General features: G+C 47.4%; 1 protein-coding gene across 2 annotated transcripts in view; it reads left to right on the top strand.

Moving 5' to 3' along the window:
* The first annotated feature begins 7,240 nt into the window (after positions 1-7,240).
* Positions 7,241-18,424, top strand: part of LOC144113032 (uncharacterized) — a 34,416-nt gene continuing 23,232 nt past the window's right edge. Inside the window, exons 1-4 of one of the 2 annotated variants that reach the window (XM_077645916.1) lie at positions 7,241-7,403; positions 7,501-7,565; positions 8,311-8,402; positions 13,503-13,578. In XM_077645916.1, the coding sequence (XP_077502042.1) occupies positions 8,311-8,402; positions 13,503-13,578 (168 nt within the window). In that variant the 5' untranslated portion in view covers positions 7,241-7,403; positions 7,501-7,565. The remainder of the gene's footprint in view (positions 7,404-7,500; positions 7,566-8,310; positions 8,403-13,502; positions 13,579-18,424) is intronic. The other variant, XM_077645915.1, reaches the window with a different exon arrangement.

The following is an 18,424-nucleotide window of genomic DNA, read 5'->3' as shown; positions in this document are numbered from 1 at the left end:
AGACCTGTGAAAACACACACACACACACACACACACACACACACACACACACACACACACACACACACACACACACACACACACACACACACACACACACACACACACACACACACACACACACACACACACACACACACACACACACACACACACACACACACACACACACACACACACACACACACACACACACACACACACACACACACACACACACACACACACACACACACACACTGTCATTTTAGATTCCATTCAATTTATTCCAGCTATTTACACTTCATTTTTAGTTTAGTTTTTGTACACAGCGTATAATTATCCCATCCATTTTACCTAGTATAACACATCTTAAACACTTCCCTGAGGCTCTTTGGTCGTCCCCCTTGCGCCAAACTCCCAACTAACCACAGCACCTGAAACCGGCGCACAATTGGTTTGCGAGGTGCGGCTGATAATAATAATAATTGGTTTTTTGGGGAAAGGAAATGGCGCTGTATCGTTGGACACCTGAACCGCGCCGTAAGGGAAGAAATAAAGGAGGGAGTGAAAGAAGAAAGGAATAGGTGCCGTAGTGGAGGGCTCCGGAATAATTTCGACCACCTGGGGATCTTTAACGTGCACTGACATCGCACAGCTTACGGGCGCCTTTGCGTTTTTCCTCCATAAAAACGCAGCCGCCGCGGTCGGGTTCGAACCAGGGAACTCCGGATCAGTAGTCGAGCGCCCTAACCACTGAGCCACCGCGGCGGGTAAGGTGCGGCTGCGCCGGAAAGTAAATTTGTTTTTGGGGAAAGGAAATGGCGCAGCATATGTCTTACATATCGGCGGTCACCTGGACCGCGCTATAAGGGACGGCATAAAGGAGGGACTGAGAGAAGGAAGAAAGAAAGAGGTGCCGTAGTGAAGGGATCCGGAATAATTTCGACCACCTGGTGAGCTTTAACGTGCACTGACATCGCACAGCACACGGACCACGCGCTGAAGGTCGCTGGTCAAAGTCGCGCGGTCGGCGAAGATCGCAGAACGCCGTAGTAAAGCTTTCGCTTTAAAACTGACGCAATGGGCGGCGCGTTGCACGTGCTCCGCTGGGCTTGTCCTGGGTTGGCCCTGGCAGCTTCCAGCGCGATAACCAGGTTTAGGCAAGAGAAGTAGTAGTAAGTAGTAAGTGGTGTTTATTAAAATAATAATAAAAAGGAAGGAAAAGATTTCTGCTAGCCCCGACATCTGCCATCGATACTGAAGCACCTGAGCTGGAACAGCGGAAATAAAGGATAGCAGGCAGAATGAAGAAATGAAATGAAAGAGGTGAGGGGACAGGAAGAGAGGATATGGGGAGAGATAAGATACACAAACTATTTACACAATAAGAAATGTGCCCAGGTTGCGCGCGTGATTAGTTCATGATGGAGCAATAAAAACGCACGCACACAACACTATGTTGACTACAAATGGAGTGGGGCGTCCAGCTGTTAATCGTCCAAGGTAGAGCTCGCGGAGCGTTCGGTCACTGCGTGTAACTACCTGGCGGAGAAGAGACCTAAAATATAAAGGCAACGCAATCCGGGTTTCTTCTTGCTACCGAACGGAAACGTAATTCGAAATTCCTTGCCGTTTCATGAAAGGCACCAGGGCCTCCAGTAGGTATCTTCGAACTCAAGAACGAAGCGGCAAATGCCCAGCCCCCCCCCCCCTCCCCCCCCCCCTCCCCCAAAGGCCTTCCAGCCAGCGGCCTAGGCTGTCATGACGTCGTGATTAATTCACTTGCACCTAGTTGCGTGACATCGCAGGGGGCTGGCATGTGATCAAATTAACCACGATGTTGCAATTGGTCGACGCCATTTGCTTGCTTCTTTGAGAGGGCCTTCTTTGAGAGGGACTGCAGCCTCGTTCTTGAATTACCTGCGCCCTTAGACGGAAAGCCTTTAAGACTCGGTGCGGAATTACTGCACTGCAACCGTAACTTTCTAATAACAAAAGATAATCGACAACAAACTGTTCAGCGACTGGACGAGCAATGTGATAATTGCAGAATTACTGCTCTGCAACCAAAACTTTCTAATAACAAAAGAAATGATCGGCAACAAACCGTTCACGTGACGGGGCAAGCATTTTGAAACAGGAAAATAAGTGAGTGCATGCAGAAGGGAACAAGAGAAAACTACATTCGAAACAAGTGTGTCCACAGACAACCCAACACAAAACAGTCCCGCAAAGAGTCCGAAACTCTGATGGAGGTCGGCGATAGTTTAACAGGTCTTCTCGGGGCACTTGAGACTGTGGCTCTTCAGGTAACCCTTACGGAGATAAGCTGCAGGCCAGTATTTGCAACAGAAGGGCTCCCCTGCCTCGTGAACGGCCTCGTGGTTCTCCAGGTTACCCTTGCGAGCATAACTCGCCTCGCAATAAAGGCAGCGGAATAGCTCCTTGCTGTCGGCGCCTCCTTTAGCCTTGCCAACGGGAGCGGTACTCTGGAGGAACGGTAACTTCTTGGAGCAAGCGATCGATGATGCGGCGCTTGAGGCCATTTTTTTGGACAAAACCGAGGGTGCAGCGTTTGCAGCGGTACAGCCTCTCCACCGTGTGCAGTAGTAGCACATGGTGCTCCAGGTGTTCCTTGTGCGGAAAAGAAGCGCCGCAATGACGCCAAAGTTGCGGGTCGCTGCGTTTGGAAGAGCCGGCAACGGCGGGTATGGCACAGGTGCTCGCTTCACTCGACGCGCTGTCAAAGGGAGGCGAGGAGTTAACAGGCGGGATAATTTCGGGAGAGATGTCGTCGTCTCACCACGTTACACAGTGAGCCTTCGACACGATTACCGGACCCGAGTCGTCCGTGCCAGGAGCTCATTGACGGGGCCTTGCGACTGCGTCTGCTCACCCTCTGGTGATTGCACGAAAGTAACTTCGGCAGTGGCGAAAACGTCTTCGCTTTCCTGGGGTTCAACTTTCCTAAAGTCCGCGACACGGCTTAGGCTGTCGCTTTGCTCGGCAACATATTACCGCACGGGCCGCAAGAACTTCAAGGCGGACGGACCTTCAATAGCCCCGGCAATCGAGTAATAATAATAATTAGTTTTTGTGGATAGGAAATGGCACAGTATCTGTCTCATATATCGTTGGACACCTGAACAGCGCCCTAAGGGAAGGGATAAACGAGGGAGTGAAAGAAGAAAGGAAGAAAGAGGTGCTGTAGTGGAGGGCTCCGGAATAATTTCGACCACCTGGGGATCTTTAACGTGCACTGACATCGCACAGCACACGGGCGCCTTAGCGTTTTTCCTCCATAAAAAGGAGCCGCCGCGGTCGGGTTCGAACCCGGGAACTCCGGATCAATAGTCGAGCTCCCTGACCACTGATCCACCGCTCAGTTTTCTCTTTCTTCTTTCCCTCCCTCCTTTATCCCTCTCTTTACGACGCGGTTCGGGTGTCCACCGAGATATATGAGACTGTTACTGTGCCATTTCCTTTCCTCAAAAACCAAAGAAAACAAGTGACCCGACGGCGTTCATGGAGTTCATTGGCGTTGACAACTTTGCAAAGGCCGTTCATTTTCACGAAAGGACCGGCGCACAACCGGCTCCGTGGGCCAGTGGAGACCTCAATCTTGCTTTCATGTACGTTGCGTTGGTGTCCAACTGCAAAAGCCTGCTTTGATTGCGTTCCGCATACTGGATAGTTAGCGCGCCGTCCCTGCCACCCTTTGAGGTCGCATGCAGCTAATGGTTGACCGCGAGAGATTTATCACCAAATGAACGCTGCGGCCTATAGCTATTGCTGCAGTGCCGCATGTCAGCCACAACGCTCTCAGCTCTAATGAATTCATGGCATATCTCTCTCTCTCTGTCTCTCTCTCTCACCACCGCTACATGTATCAAAGCATGAATGAGGCGTCCGCATATGCAGGGAGCCAGTTGTGCGCCCTTCCTTTGCTCAAAGCCATCGCCGTCTAGAACAGTGTCAACGCTAACGCCGGTGAACGCCGACATCTTTCGATTTGTATATCCTGAATTAGCTGAGCTAATCCACATTTTTATTCCGGAGCCCTCCACTACGACACTCACTCTCTTACTTCCTTCTCTCAGTCCCTCCTTTAGCTCTTCCCTTACGGCGCGGTTCAGATGTCCGCCGAAATGTGAGACAGATACTGCGGCATTTCCTTTCCCCCAAAACCAATTTTCCAACCAGACCGCGGCGGTTGCGTTTCGTTGGAAGCGAAACGCTAAGGCACCCGTGTGCTGTGCGATGTCAGTGGACATTAAAGATCCCCAGGTGGACGAAATCATTCCGAGCCCTCCACTACGGCGCCTCTTACTTCCTTCTCTCAGTCCCTCCTTTACCCCTTCCCTTACGCCGCGGTTCAGATAACGATGTTGTTCTTAGCGTAAATTTTAATTCGATGTACCCAGTCTGTATATAAAGAGTACAATTATAACCTATCTATGTATTATCAGTTGGGTTAATGCATTTCTGTGGGATGTCGCTTTCTCAGCGTCCGTTGCAAATATGCTGGGGGTGGGGAGATACTGCCAGAGCTGCAGCTGGTTTGGTTAACGCCTTTTGTAATCCTACCAGATCCGCGCAGGTACCGCAATAATCAGTGTATCCTATTATTGATTAATACATGCAAACTCAGCTTACCAGATGGTAAACTGCGAAATTAAAGGAATATGTTGCACTGAAACGTCACTCCGAATGTTCAGGAGTCGCGCCACCTGAAAATATCAACTGCAAGCTCACCGTACGGGACTCCCCAGAGCAAGCTAGCGGCCGAGTGACAGCACAGATTGTGCGAATTGTACGATTCCATACACATGCATGCACAAAACACACACACACAGCCGTCCCCCCTCCCTACCCCTCTTCCGCCTCCTATTTATGCCTCTTTCGTGCAGTAGTATTGAATAAAAAAATGACCGTATTGGCTAAACAGATGCCTGCAGTTTCTGGGCTATTTTTTTTTTTTTACCTTGCAGAGGAGGACCATCATTTCAATCGCCTCAACTCAGCCACTAGAAGCAGCGTCCCAAAGCAGGCATCTTGCATCAAAGTTGACCAATGTCTGCCATTTTAGACGCTGATCAAAGGCCGGCGCCTTCGTATTCGCGCCACGTGAACAACGTTGAGAGAAATAAAAAAAAACAAAAAAGTGCTCCAACCAGCGGCCGCGCTTCTTCCCACAATCGCGCCGTTCGCCGAGTTCATGTGGGGAGCACATACTGCGCATATGAGAGAAGATCCAGCAAATGTAATAAGTAGAGCGTTGAAAACTCCCTTGTAAGTTCTTGAATGCATGAAGCAAAAAAAAAAAAAAACGCACATGAACGTGTTTAAAATAACGTCTCATAGCTACCACAGACCGAAACGCCGAAGGATCTATGTTTTTGAGCGGATGGCTGCGAGGTGCTCTTTCTGCTCATGCAATGCCTCCTGAAGAACATGCCTGAAGCGTCAGGGGTTTTTCTGCCCGCCGTAGAGCGCGCGTCCGACGTATGGCGGCGCTGTCAAATGACCCTGTAGCAGACGACACGCAAGCAGCACAAATTTTTCTTGTGACTGCCGTTGCAGCAAAAAGTATGTCTGCTGGCGCGCTGTTTCTTATATTATTTGTGTCGTGTGTTTAGTGTTACCGTTTGACAAGTGACGCGTCGATGACTGCAGTTGCTGGAGGGAGTAGCGAGCGAAAATGCATTGCTGTTCGTTCCGTTTTGCATGTACAGTCAGCGAAACAAGAAGCCCGGCGTTTCGTTCCATGAAATTCCTGCCGACTGAGAACTCCGGGAAAGATGGCTCAAGGTAATTCGAAGAAAGAACTGGCAGCCAAACACAACATCAAATTATTCTGAAAATTGCAGCTTGCATTTTCAGCCTGGGAAATGCTACTGTACACAGTTTGACTGCCCACCAAGACAGGGGTGGACTCTTTTACCCTACGTCAGCGCTCCGAAGAGTTGTACATGGCCTCAAGAAGTTCGTCGATGTCATGCTCAAAGACCGAACGCATCTTCAAAGGCTACTGGATACATGCTTGTGCCACAACTAGTGTGCATAAAATTGCGGGTTTGCCTGTCCTGACCTGTGAGAACAAATATAGCGGCCCCAGCTAGGCAAGCACTATTGCATAATATCTGCAAGAAGTTAAACGGTTGCTAACAAACCATGCACTTTACATAACAGACAAGAACGCAGTTGCGAAGACAAGAAACCTCTTTCCCGAAAATTCTTAAAACTGCAGTAAGAAACGATTTCCGCTGCATCGTCGCACCGACGCATGCCATTTTTCCTTGTAAGTGCGCACGTGTCTGTCCCTTCAAGTGCAGCTTTTTTTAAATATTGACAAGTCGCTCGCCATGTCTGATACTTTCCTTGTTCCAGTTGTCATTTCATCAACGCATGTGCTAGTCATTTGGAGAAATCCGGTCAGTCAGGCCTGTTGTTTTAGTCCCAAAGTCACTGTGCGCGTGTGCATGACACAGGAACCTAGTGAGCTGTGTTTCTTACGGGAAGAATAGAGAAGAGGGGCATGGGTTTATTTCAAATTTGTCAACGTTATTAAGGGAGGTACCGTTCGGCGAAAGCTCGTCGGAAAAATGAACAGAAACAGCGCAGGCTGGGCCTTCCAAGATCTGCTTCACCCGATCGAAACATCTCTCGCAGTGCTCCGCAGCAAGATTGTAACAGACGCGCACTTTGGCAAAGTTCTAAGAACATTAGATATGAGGGATGTGCCCCCTGCGGGCCAGCGATTCCCCAGGCAGGTTACCGCGACGTCTCCGGCTTCCATCCGTTGAGCGCCATGGATGCAGTCCTCCTTTCCCACGAGCCACCTGGCTACAGTTGAGAGCTCAGGTTCCGGACTTCCTCCTGTCCTTATTCTATCTCATGGATTATTTTACCTTTTTGCTTGTCCGAAGTAGTTAATGATTTCTTGCCATTGGCAGCAGTACAATCCACAACCATGCATCATGCAGTGTAAATACTTATTTTACTGCATTTCTAGCCACTTCAAGCACTTGTTGCAATATGGATGTTTCAAAAACATGCGTTTTGTCATTAACAAAATAAAAATTGATGTTCAAAGCCCGAAAAGAAGGATGAAACAGCATGATAGGGCGACGCACATCACAGTCTCCTGGCCATTGAAACCGAAGTTGAGAGTCATCTTTTAGCTCCGCCTAGCGGGCAGTTTGCGCATTGTCGTGCCGATCTCGGGGCCCATTGAAATAGACGAGACGCTTCAGGCATGTTCTTTAGGAGGCATTTGCTCATGCTCCGCACTCAGCGCGCGGAGGTGGCGGAGGTGCACTGCTCTTATTCGTAACTCAGCGCGGCGGTTGCGGAGGTCGGACTGATCGCTTCATTTTTCAACTGCGCGCTACTTGAAAAATTGAAAAAGTAAGTTTGCGGTAAGTACACCTTTTGGGTTTGGTTCACGTAACATGTATTCCCTCTGTCCTGCTAGCCTGTTAATGGTTCCTTAAATGTTTATTATTTTGTCCCCAGGAAATTTGAAGTGGTCTGAGAAAACAAGAAAAACCGTTGCGCGCGCAACGGACGCACCGGTCCGAGTGAGTACATTTTTTTGTAATAAAAAACGTAGTTCTTAAGATGAATTTGAATATTTAGCCTCCCGTAATGTCGTTATTGAAACTGGTTGCCTTTGCTGCGTGTTTCTCGCAACATTTGTGCCGGTTGCCGTGTTATAGAACTGGCACGCCGGCCCATGTGGTTCGTGTGCATACGTTTGATTCCTTGTTTAACTAAATTAAGCGTTGCTGCCGACTCGGAAAGCGTTCAGGGAGTCTCTGGTGTGCAGTGCCTCGTTATTTTGTTGTCGGTTTTAAGCAGCGGTCAGGTTTTGTTAAAATTGTAGTTGCAGCGGAGCGCGTTCTTCTTTGTTAGGAGCCCCTTCTGCGTGTTGTGAAGTTGAGAGATCAACACTTGTTCTTGTGCGTTGCTGCTGCGTCCACTGTTCACCACTATTTCTACCATTTTCTTGATTCATCTTCTTTCACGGTGAGGTGGTATATGATCGCTGCGAACTACCATAATTTGCGTGTTGGGGGCTGATTTCGACTTGCGCGGTTTTGTCTTTTAGAGCGCTGAACTTGAACCCTGCATTGCTGCTGCGTCCACAGTTCGCTGCTCTGTAGTGCCCAGTTTCACAGCTTTAAAGCTTTGCGCGGTTGTTGCAAACTTCTATCAGAATTTGCATATATGGGGGCCTTTTTGCACTAGTTGAGGGGAGTTTTAACATGCACAGTTTTCTTCGACCTTACGCGCACTCATATTTTTTTTTTTCTCTCTGTTAAGATGCCCTGGTATCCGAAAATTGTCACTGTTAAAAAGGATGGAACTCGAGGCTCCGAGTACCCATTTCCAACGGGACGATGCTCGGTTGGCGGGTATGTATATTTATTCTACGGTTGTGGTTGTTATATAAGGCATCACATTGTCATTGTGCTCAGCCTCAAAAGGCAGTCGAATTTCGATGGAGGCTAAATTCTAGAGGCCAGTGTTCTGTATGTTGTCAGTGCATGTTAAAGAACCCCCAGGTGGTCGAAATTTCCGGAGCCCTTCACTACAGCGTCCCTCATAGCTTGAGTCACTTTGGGACGTTAAACGCCCATAAACCAAACCATCAAAACTGGAAAAAAAAAATACTGGTTTTGCTAGCTGCTGCTTTGTGTGTGAGCTGTTGTTACCTTGGAGTCTGGCATAATTACTTTGTGAAACCTACGTCCGAGACGAATGTGGAATAACTTTGGTATTTGGCGTGTTAGGGCCCAAGTTGCTGCTGCGCCATTCCCCCATATACTACTACTGCAGTGAATTTGCATTGCATTCTGCCTTAATATCGATGTCATGTTTCTGGGGCTCCGAAGTGCTGTAGAAATTCCTATTATCAGCTTACTTATTCAAGTTTCACTGGCCATTTTGGGAAAAAGCTGTTTTGCATTGGTATGCACCTGCTACGGGTATTTAGGGTCACTTGATACGAAGCATATGTCAAGATACAGTTGCTGTATAACCGTAGTGAACATATTGAAAGAGCAGCAACTGGGGAAGTTTGTATTCCACTTTGAATTGTAGCACGATAAACCAAGCACGAAGGTTTTTGGCGCGAAAAACAGACCTGTAACCAAAGATGTACAGTTACCAACTTGCCCCGCAAGACGTTCTTTCAAGCACGCAGGACTTGTTTTGTCTTGTCTCTTCATTCATCTCAGTGCATTTTGCAACAAATGTTCTGAGTAGCAACAGTTGCGGTAGACATTTAACAGATATTATTATCGCAAATTTCGGTGCTAAATTTACAGCACTAGCGAGCAGTTAGGGCGAAGGCTCCCAGGCAAAGTGTGTTGTCATGATCGCCAAAAAGCGTCCGTGCAGCCAAGTGTGACCGGAAGGAGGAGAGTGGGACATGCACCCTGCACAGGGTGCGACATCACGGAGGCAAGATCATGTAGCGATGCTGAAAACATAGTCCATGCCTGTGCTAATTTTCTCAAAGCAAACATTGCAAAGGTTCTGGGAAATGCATATGTCTTGTTTGGAGTCATTTTGCGTCCTCGGAGCAGTCTCTGATGGTGAACCCCGGCCTACATCGTCCTGTGCATAATGTATTATTGCATGCTATTAACGCGGATTTTCCACATTACAAGATGTGTAATTGCCATTAAATTTTTTATTCGGTAAAAAGCAGGAAATGGTGAAAGTTTCATGCCGCTATTGTAACCTAATAGAGCTCAGTAAAGTGAGCAATTTGCTTGTAGACTGCAATTTAAAAAATGTGTTTTTATTCTGCGCTTGTTTAAATCTGCGGTGTTAAGAACCCAAGTGAAAGAAGTAGCAGAACTTGAGATACGGAAAAACTGGCCCTTCATTCCAGGGGCAAGTGTGTGTGAAGTTTAGTGAGGTTAGTCTTGTTTTACAATATTTGTGGTTTCCCTGATTCTCAAGCCAGTACTTGCAAAGCTCATTAGGCCGCTGTCACAAAGGTACCTTTTATCGTGATTGAGTCTATAGGGATCAAGCTTGATGTAGATCTGCTACTGCTGTGTGGTTGAGCCCAACCTGCTTGTCCAGAAGGTGGTTGAGCCCAACCTGCTTGTCTTGAAGTGCGATTGTGCTTTTTCCTTGTGCTGAGGAAACATTAAAATTAAAAGTAAAATGAAATATACTTTAAAGATATTTCATAAAAACTGTAAAATTTTGAAATAACTATTTAATTAAGTGGAGCTTGATTTCCGAAACTGTGTTCACATGCAACATCACACACTTGCCTGGACAGTAGTGAGAAAGCATGGAAGTGCCAATTTTTACATGGGTTGGTAGTATTGTGTTTTGTGTGTGTTTTTGGTGGAACCCACTGTAGATGTGTCACAGCTACAGGACGTTTGATCAAAATATTTTTTTTACTTCTAAATGGTTATAAGCTAGGGTTGTGCGAATAGTACTGGCTGTATCCGATCGGATCCTTTTGTTTGGTGTTTTAAATCTCAAAGTATTCGGCTCGAGCGAGTGATGTTCTTGGAACGCTTCCTTCCCCGTGCCCCGACTCCATGGCATACATGCCTCATGCGTGCGTGCCGGCATGTATGGTGGAGCCAGTCTGCACATACGCGTGGCAATAGACATGAGCAGGCGCAAGCGCGGCGTCGAGACCTGCACCTGCCAGGTGCCTACACTCTCGTTACCCATGGTGCGCATGTACCGGAACCGGCATGGCAGTGTGCATTGACTGGACAGTGCCCTTGATTTCGGCGGGACGAGTCTGAGCTGAGTGCATCTGCCACAGGCACCTCTTTGCGTGAAGTACGATAATGAAGCATGAGGGCGCGAGCGCAAAGGGGAGCTAGCGCAAGATGCATGGATGCCTCCTTCTGGCACATGACGCCGGGTGGCATGTAGTGTGTATGCTTAGCAGGTGCCCATGGACTCACCCCTGAAAAGCAATAGCTGCGCAATGACGAAATTGCAATTAAGAACAGCAGTCGGAAGGTCCCACAAATGCGTCTGCACTGCATGTAGGTCAACCCCCCAAATTTCTGATGGCCATTTTTTTAATAAGTCAACACAGAATGTGATGGCATTGTGTGTTAGAAGAGTACATGAATTTGAAATGCGTATTTTGTCATTGAACCTTTTTTGTGTTCCAGAAGTATCCGAAATATTCAGTTTGAATTTGCCTTGAACGAGAAAACCACTGTTTGCATGCCCAAATTATAAACCCAATTAGCTTTCCATCGTGTTTTCCAGTACGTTCGCATGCAGCACCACTTACCACTTAGCAGGCCAACTCGTCGATTAGGATCAAATGGAAACGAATAGCAGGGTTAAATGTCTAGCATGCTTGGAACTTAATTGGAATTAGACCTTTTAGATATTAAAGGTGCCCATGTGCAAGAAGTATAATAAAAGGCCAGGGGGGGGGGCTGAGATAAGGAAGAGTGTATAAAACTTGTACCGTGACACATTATGTATCAAAATAATGGGATGCATCTTATAATTGCTAATTACGGGGATTTTAATACAGTTGGCCAGTTTTGAGGTATTTAGCTAAATTTAATCCTGTTGTGCTTATGGCTATATCTTACACCATGTATTTTTGTTGTGCTGTTATGGTAGAATTGCCATGTTTAGTTGCTGATGTGTTGAAGTTTAACATCACGACTTAATGTCCTCAAGTAGAAGCTGCCCCATTCTAACATGCCGTTATTGCACTGGTATGTTTGCATGGCCTGGTTGTGTTTATTTGTGAGAGACTTGTCATTGGTGTTGCCAGCATCTTTTTTTTTTGTTCCATACTTCTTGTTTGAAAAAAAAGCAGTCTTTCACAGGGAAAATGATTGCTTTTGTGTGGATGCACAGTGCAAAGTGTGAATGCATTCCACTCTATAATGTGTACTTGAGCCTTGGAATATTTTCACGGAGTATCGTATTCACTCTTTTTTACTTTGCTGGCCTTTAGCATTATGGCTAGGGCTACTCTTATATCAGCAGGAGATTGGCAGAACAGTCATTGGGCATTGTGTTCAAAGGGTGCTAACATGCTGGTGGGACACTAGTATTAAGCACATGGCGATCTATTACATTATGAGGTTAGGGGTACCGTGTACAGTGGAGACCACTTATAACGTAACCGCTTATAGTGTGGGACGGTATTAAATGCAGCTTTTGCCAGCCACTAATCTGCCTCCCATAAGGCTCAATGTAAAGTCATACTGCTTAATATGTGGTCGAGCGAAGTGAAATACCGGTTACAGTGCTGTTTTGAAATCCTTTCGGCAGCTGTGTGCAACAGCAAGGGCACTTTCCTGCGCTGCACCGTGAGCTTGTGAGGCGCACTGCCACTTATTCCGCACAACACAAACACAACAAAAAGTTATGCAGCAATCGGTGGTCGACTCAATGGAAATGCGACAGCATAAATCGTTCTCATGATTGCTAACACACCGCTGCTTAGGTAACACTTCTTTTATTTCGCTTTGCAATTCGCACATAAACTCTGCTTTCACTAGTGGAAGGTACTGCATCAAGCATTTTATCTTCATCACCTAGCTGGTTATGCCGCCAATTCTTGAAGGAATGTCTGTCATCACGTCAAGGAATGTCTGCAATCTATCCCACTCTGTAATGAAATCGTTTCTGTTGCATTCGCGGTAGTCCAGCATAGGGTAACGCTGCGTGCGGTATTCTAAACCTAATGTAAGCATGCAACGGACTCAGTGGGTTGCTTTGTTTTCAGTGATAGATAAAGCATTTTTTTAAGGAAAGCTACCCGTCAGGTGTGTATTTTGACCTGAAAAAAGTTTTTTTTTTATATACTAGTGTGGTACCCGCTTATTGAGCAGATTTTTATGGCCGTTGTGACATAAGTTAAAAGCGAATACACTGTAGATTATGAAATCTTTTGTGTCTCTCTTCCGTGATGGTTTTCCATAGCACTGTTTTAATACGTTACGGATGTGTAATTATAGAAAGGTTGCACACCAAACTCGGCGATAGCTTTTCTTTGCAATGAAGGGAAAGCTAGAGGTGTGGAGTGTTTGTGACTGTGTGAGTGCGCCTAACAGTTCGATCGCACAACAGTGCACCAGGTCTCTTGGCGTGTTTCTCTTTCCATGGTACCTCCACTATGTTGCTGGGGCAGTTGGTGTCATCTGTAGAAGCTTCTTGCAACTAGATGTGCCTAGCAATTTTGCAATCGAGAAAACTTTTTTCTTGGCCTTCAGCATTGAAAGTTGGCATTTGTTACAAATATGCCTTTAACAATGAATATTGACGATATGTTAGGCTTTAAGAGAGAGCTAATAACTGTAAGCAAACTATTTTCAGCTGTACAGGAAGAAAGTGCATTTTCGGTTCTGTACCTTTTGCTGCCTTGCCAGGAAAAGTTGTCGTGGAGTATAGTCTCTGCACTGGTGACGTGACTAATAACATTAGCATGTTGTGCACACCAGAGGCATGCCATGAAACTAATTCTGTCTTGGTTACTCTAGAATTGCTGGCTGTGACATCCACATACGGGGAGCTGGTTCAAGCCACTGCTTGTTCATTGTGGACAAAAATCAGCAGGTGAATATGTGTTTCCATTGACTTACTATTGCTTTAATTCAATTCGGTGGAGACACTGCAGGGATTGATTGATTGGTGTTTTATTTGTCCCCAAAGAACATTGTGGACTAAGAGCTGTTGAATAGTGTTTGCAGGAATGTGTGTATGCGTTCGTGTGTGCGTGCGTGCGTCCTATGTTGGCAGCTTGTTATGCTAATTTAAACTATTTAATTACTAAGCTCCCAAGTTGCAGTGATAACAAAGTTCCAAATGGTCTTCAAGCAGACATGCTTTAGAACAAACATTTTTGGTAATATTTGTTCCAGGTGACTGAAAATTTCACAGTTGATAGATTGTTGCCAGTTTTTAAATCTGTTGTTAATTTTTGCAAATCATGCATTTGAAATATAGGGGTGTTTTTGTGCACCTATTTGTCATTAGTATAGACATAAGACAGCAGTTAAAAATATCTCCTTTTGCTCGCTATGATTCCTTTTATGCTGAAGAAGAAAGTGCTCCATGTATAAAATTTTCAAACTTTTTAAAAATTAGTACTCTTTCGCATGTCTCATTTTGATGGGACTGGAATGGTTTTAGCAAATTTGAATCACTTTAGCAACTGCTGCCAGTGTGTCTCAGTGGTGGTTATTGCTCTCAGCTGCTGGCCCGAAAAACGCGGGCTCGATTCCTGCTGTGGTGGTCTAATTTTCGATAAAGGTGAAATTCTGGAGGCCCGTGTACTGTGCGATGTCAGTGCCCGTTAAGAAACTCAGGTGGTCGAAACTTCCTGAGCCCTTCACAACAGCGTCCCTTATAGCGAGAGTCACCTTGGGACGTTAAGGGACTATGCAATAAATTAATTCAGATTACGTAAAGCAGACGAGAGATAAGCATTTCATCACTCGTCACCCCAACGCAAGAATTTTTAAGCTAACATCAATAACAACAAAGATATAGGCGATTAAAAATTACGCTCCTCCTCCGCCCCCTCAACTTACACGCGGGGCACCAGACAAAAATAAGTAAAACAGCTCTGGGACTGGGCCCAGCCCATGAATACGTCATCCGCTGACGTTCCTTTTGCAACTTTTGGTTGTCGCTCCTAGCACCCCAGCAGCAGCGTTGGTGACGTGATTGCGGCGCGCGTCGGGTTTCTTTGCTTGTCGTCTGTTGTAGTTAGCAGTAATGGACCCGGACCTCGAGGCGTGACTGCTCGCTCTTACGGCCGCGATGGGCATCGAGCCCTATGCGTGTACACCATTGCCGGCTGAACGTCAGCGACGACAGTAGCGACTCGGCGAGCCACTGTGAGTGGCTCTGGAACTCCCGACAGAAGGAGGCGGCAGAGGAAAATTGAAACCTTGTGCGCGAAGGCAATGCCCTGGCTCGCCCGACGGCACGAGCAGACGATTTTCACGGCTACCGGAAGTGTGCCGTGACGTGGCTGCCGTGGCTGCCGTGGCTACAGTGAATGACAGCGTGTGGTGGCCTGGTGACGTCATGGGTATAGTGACGTCTTTTTTCATGATATTAGTTTCAAAATCGGTCACTACGAGCACACCAATCGGCCCGCGAATTTTAAAAAACACGGTTTTTAAAAATTCTTAATAAATTGCCGGCTCAGTTCCGAAGACTCATACTTGGTGTGAATGCTTCTTAGGATCATTTCTAAGCATTGAAAACATTTATTAGCATTGAAAACATTGAAAACACTTTTTATTCATTGCATAGTTCTTTTATACCTCCGTAAAACAAACCATTTTTGCAACTAGAAATTGCATTAAAAATAGTATAGCTGCATTCTGCATATAGTACAGCATATTCATACCAAATTTCATTTCAAATTTCAGCAAGTGCAAGAATGTAATGCACAAGCTGCGAGGTAGCATGGGAATGATGAATGAAGAAAAATGCATACCAAGTGATTTAAACTGACAGTGGTGATGCAGCTTCTGGGAGCATGAGAAACACTAGTGTAATGAGAAATACGACTCTTCAGCCTGAAATACTGAAAACCATGTGCGCCTCATGCGCGCCATGCATTAGACCCTGTGGCACTGGTAATTTCTTGCATTGTATGCATTATCAGTAGCAGACCGGTTACTACCATGCAAAAAACCTCCTCAGATGCGGTGTTTGTTGATACTGTCAGACCTGCTCACCTGGAGCTTCAGTATAGCAAATGATATCCATTTCTTGCTCCCTGTGTTGTGTGACGACAGTGCGCAATCGCTGAGTGGATAGGGCGCTCAGCTGCTTATGGGTTCAATTCCTGCCGTGGTGGCAGTGTTTCGATGGCAGAGAGAGAGATGAAGGCAAAATGCATAAGGCACTGTGCGTGAGGTCGGCGTTTGTTACAGAACCCCAGGTGGACTAAATTAATTCCTGCACTGTGGTGTCCTTCATAGCCCATTTGTCACTACAGGGCATTAACCCTTTCGCTGTCGCGGACGTACCGGTACGTCTTCGCGCTCCCCCCCCACAGTGTCACTGATGTACCGGTACGCAAAGCTGGCGCTCCTGGACTGGCCGCGCCATCTGTTGAATCTTTCTACAAGTTCATATTTTCGCCCCGCACTGTGTAGGTGCATGTATTGAAGAGTACGGTGCGACTGCCACTCCCCCCTCTCTCTTTGCTGAGTGGCGCGGTCGCTCCGGGTTCGCTAGATCATGCGCCGCGCACTTGTGTTTATGGGTTCAAGGGTTGTTCTGCCATCTCCGCTGGTTTGAAGGTTTTTATTTTTCTTCTGTTGGCGTGTCTGCTACGGCGCGTCAAGTTCAGGGGCACGCACCGTTGCCTCTCCAAAAAGAGACCGACACATGACTCGATTGCTGCTTTCGCTCTCTCGCCACCCTCGCTTCCGGCTTGCAGCAGTAAATGTAAAGCCCCTCAAACTTGCCTCTCCAAAAAGAGACCGACACATGACTCGATTGCTGCTTTCGCTCTCTCGCCACCCTCGCTTCCGGCTTGCAACAGTAAACGTAAAGCCCCTCAAACTTGCCTCTCCAAAAAGAGACCAACACATGACTCGATTGCTGCTTTCGCTCTCTCGCCGTACCCTCGCTTCCGGCTTGCAGCAGTAAACGTAAAGCCCCTCAAACTTGCCTCTCCAAAAAGAGACCGACACATGACTCGATTGCTGCTTTCGCTCTCTCGCCACCCTCGCTTCCGGCTTGCAGCAGTAAACGTAAAGCCCCTCAAACTTGCCTCTCCAAAAAGAGACCGACACATGACTCGATTGCTGCTTTCGCTCTCTCGCCACCCTCGCTTCCGGCTTGCAGCAGTAAACGTAAAGCCCCTCAAACTTGCCTCTCCAAAAAGAGACCGACACATGACTCGATTGCTGCTTTCGCTCTCTCGCCACCCTCGCTTCCGGCTTGCAGCAGTAAACGTAAAGCCCCTCAAACTTGCCTCTCCAAAAAGAGACCGACACATGACTCGATTGCTGCTTTCGCTCTCTCGCCGTACCCTCGCTTCCGGCTTGCAGCAGTAAACGTAAAGCCCCTCAAACTTGCCTCTCCAAAAAGAGACCGACACATGACTCGATTTCTGCTTTCGCTCTCTCGCCACCCTCGCTTCCGGCTTGCAGCAGTAAACGTAAAGCCCCTCAAACTTGCCTCTCCAAAAAGAGACCGACACATGACTCGATTGCTGCTTTCGCTCTCTCGCCGTACCCTCGCTTCCGGCTTGCAGCAGTAAACGTAAAGCCCCCTCAAACTTGCCTCTCCAAAAAGAGACCGACACATGACTCGATTGCTGCTTTCGCTCTCTCGCCGTACCCTCGCTTCCGGCTTGCAGCAGTAAACGTAAAGCCCCCTCAAACTTGCCTCTCCAAAAAGAGACCGACACATGACTCGATTGCTGCTTTCGCTCTCTCGCCACCCTCGCTTCCGGCTTGCAGCAGTAAACGTAAAGCCCCTCAAACTTGCCTCTCCAAAAAGAGACCGACACATGACTCGATTGCTGCTTTCGCTCTCTCGTCGTACCCTCGCTTCCGGCTTGCAGCAGTAAACGTAAAGCCCCCTCAAACTTGCCTCTCCAAAAAGAGACCGACACATGACTCGATTGCTGCTTTCGCTCTCTCGCCGTACCCTCGCTTCCGGCTTGCAGCAGTAAACGTAAAGCCCCCTCAAACTTGCCTCTCCAAAAAGAGACCGACACATGACTCGATTGCTGCTTTCGCTCTCTCGCCGTACCCTCGCTTCCGGCTTGCAGCAGTAAACGTAAAGCCCCTCAAACTTGCCTCTCCCAAAAGAGACCGACACATGACTCGATTGCTGCTTTCGCTCTCTCGCCGTACCCTCGCTTCCGGCTTGTAGCAGTAAACGTAAAGCCCCTCAAACTTGCCTCTCCAAAAAGAGACCGAGACATGACTCGATTGCTGCTTTCGCTCTCTCGCCGTACCCTCGCTTCCGGCTTGCAGCAGTAAACGTAAAGCCCCTCAAACTTGCCTCTCCAAAAAGAGACCGACACATGACTCGATTGCTGCTTTCGCTCTCTCGCCGTACCCTCGCTTCCGGCTTGCAGCTGTAAACGTAAAGCCCCTCAAACTTGCCTCTCCAAAAAGAGACCGACACATGACTCGATTGCTGCTTTCGCTCTCTCGCCGTACCCTCGCTTCCGGCTTGCAGCTGTAAACGTAAAGCCCCTCAAACTTGCCTCTCCAAAAAGAGACCGACACATGACTCGATTGCTGCTTTCGCTCTCTCGCCGTACCCTCGCTTCCGGCTTGCAGCAGTAAACGTAAAGCCCCTCAAACTTGCCTCTCCAAAAAGAGACCGACACATGACTCGATTGCTGCTTTCGCTCTCTCGCCGTACCCTCGCTTCCGGCTTGCAGCTGTAAACGTAAAGCCCCTCAAACTTG

This window comes from Amblyomma americanum, chromosome 1, assembly GCF_052857255.1.
Source record: "Amblyomma americanum isolate KBUSLIRL-KWMA chromosome 1, ASM5285725v1, whole genome shotgun sequence".
Lineage (NCBI taxonomy): Eukaryota > Metazoa > Arthropoda > Arachnida > Ixodida > Ixodidae > Amblyomma > Amblyomma americanum.
The sequence above is the reverse complement of the archived record's forward strand: the minus strand, read 5'-3'. Positions and strand labels throughout refer to the sequence as shown.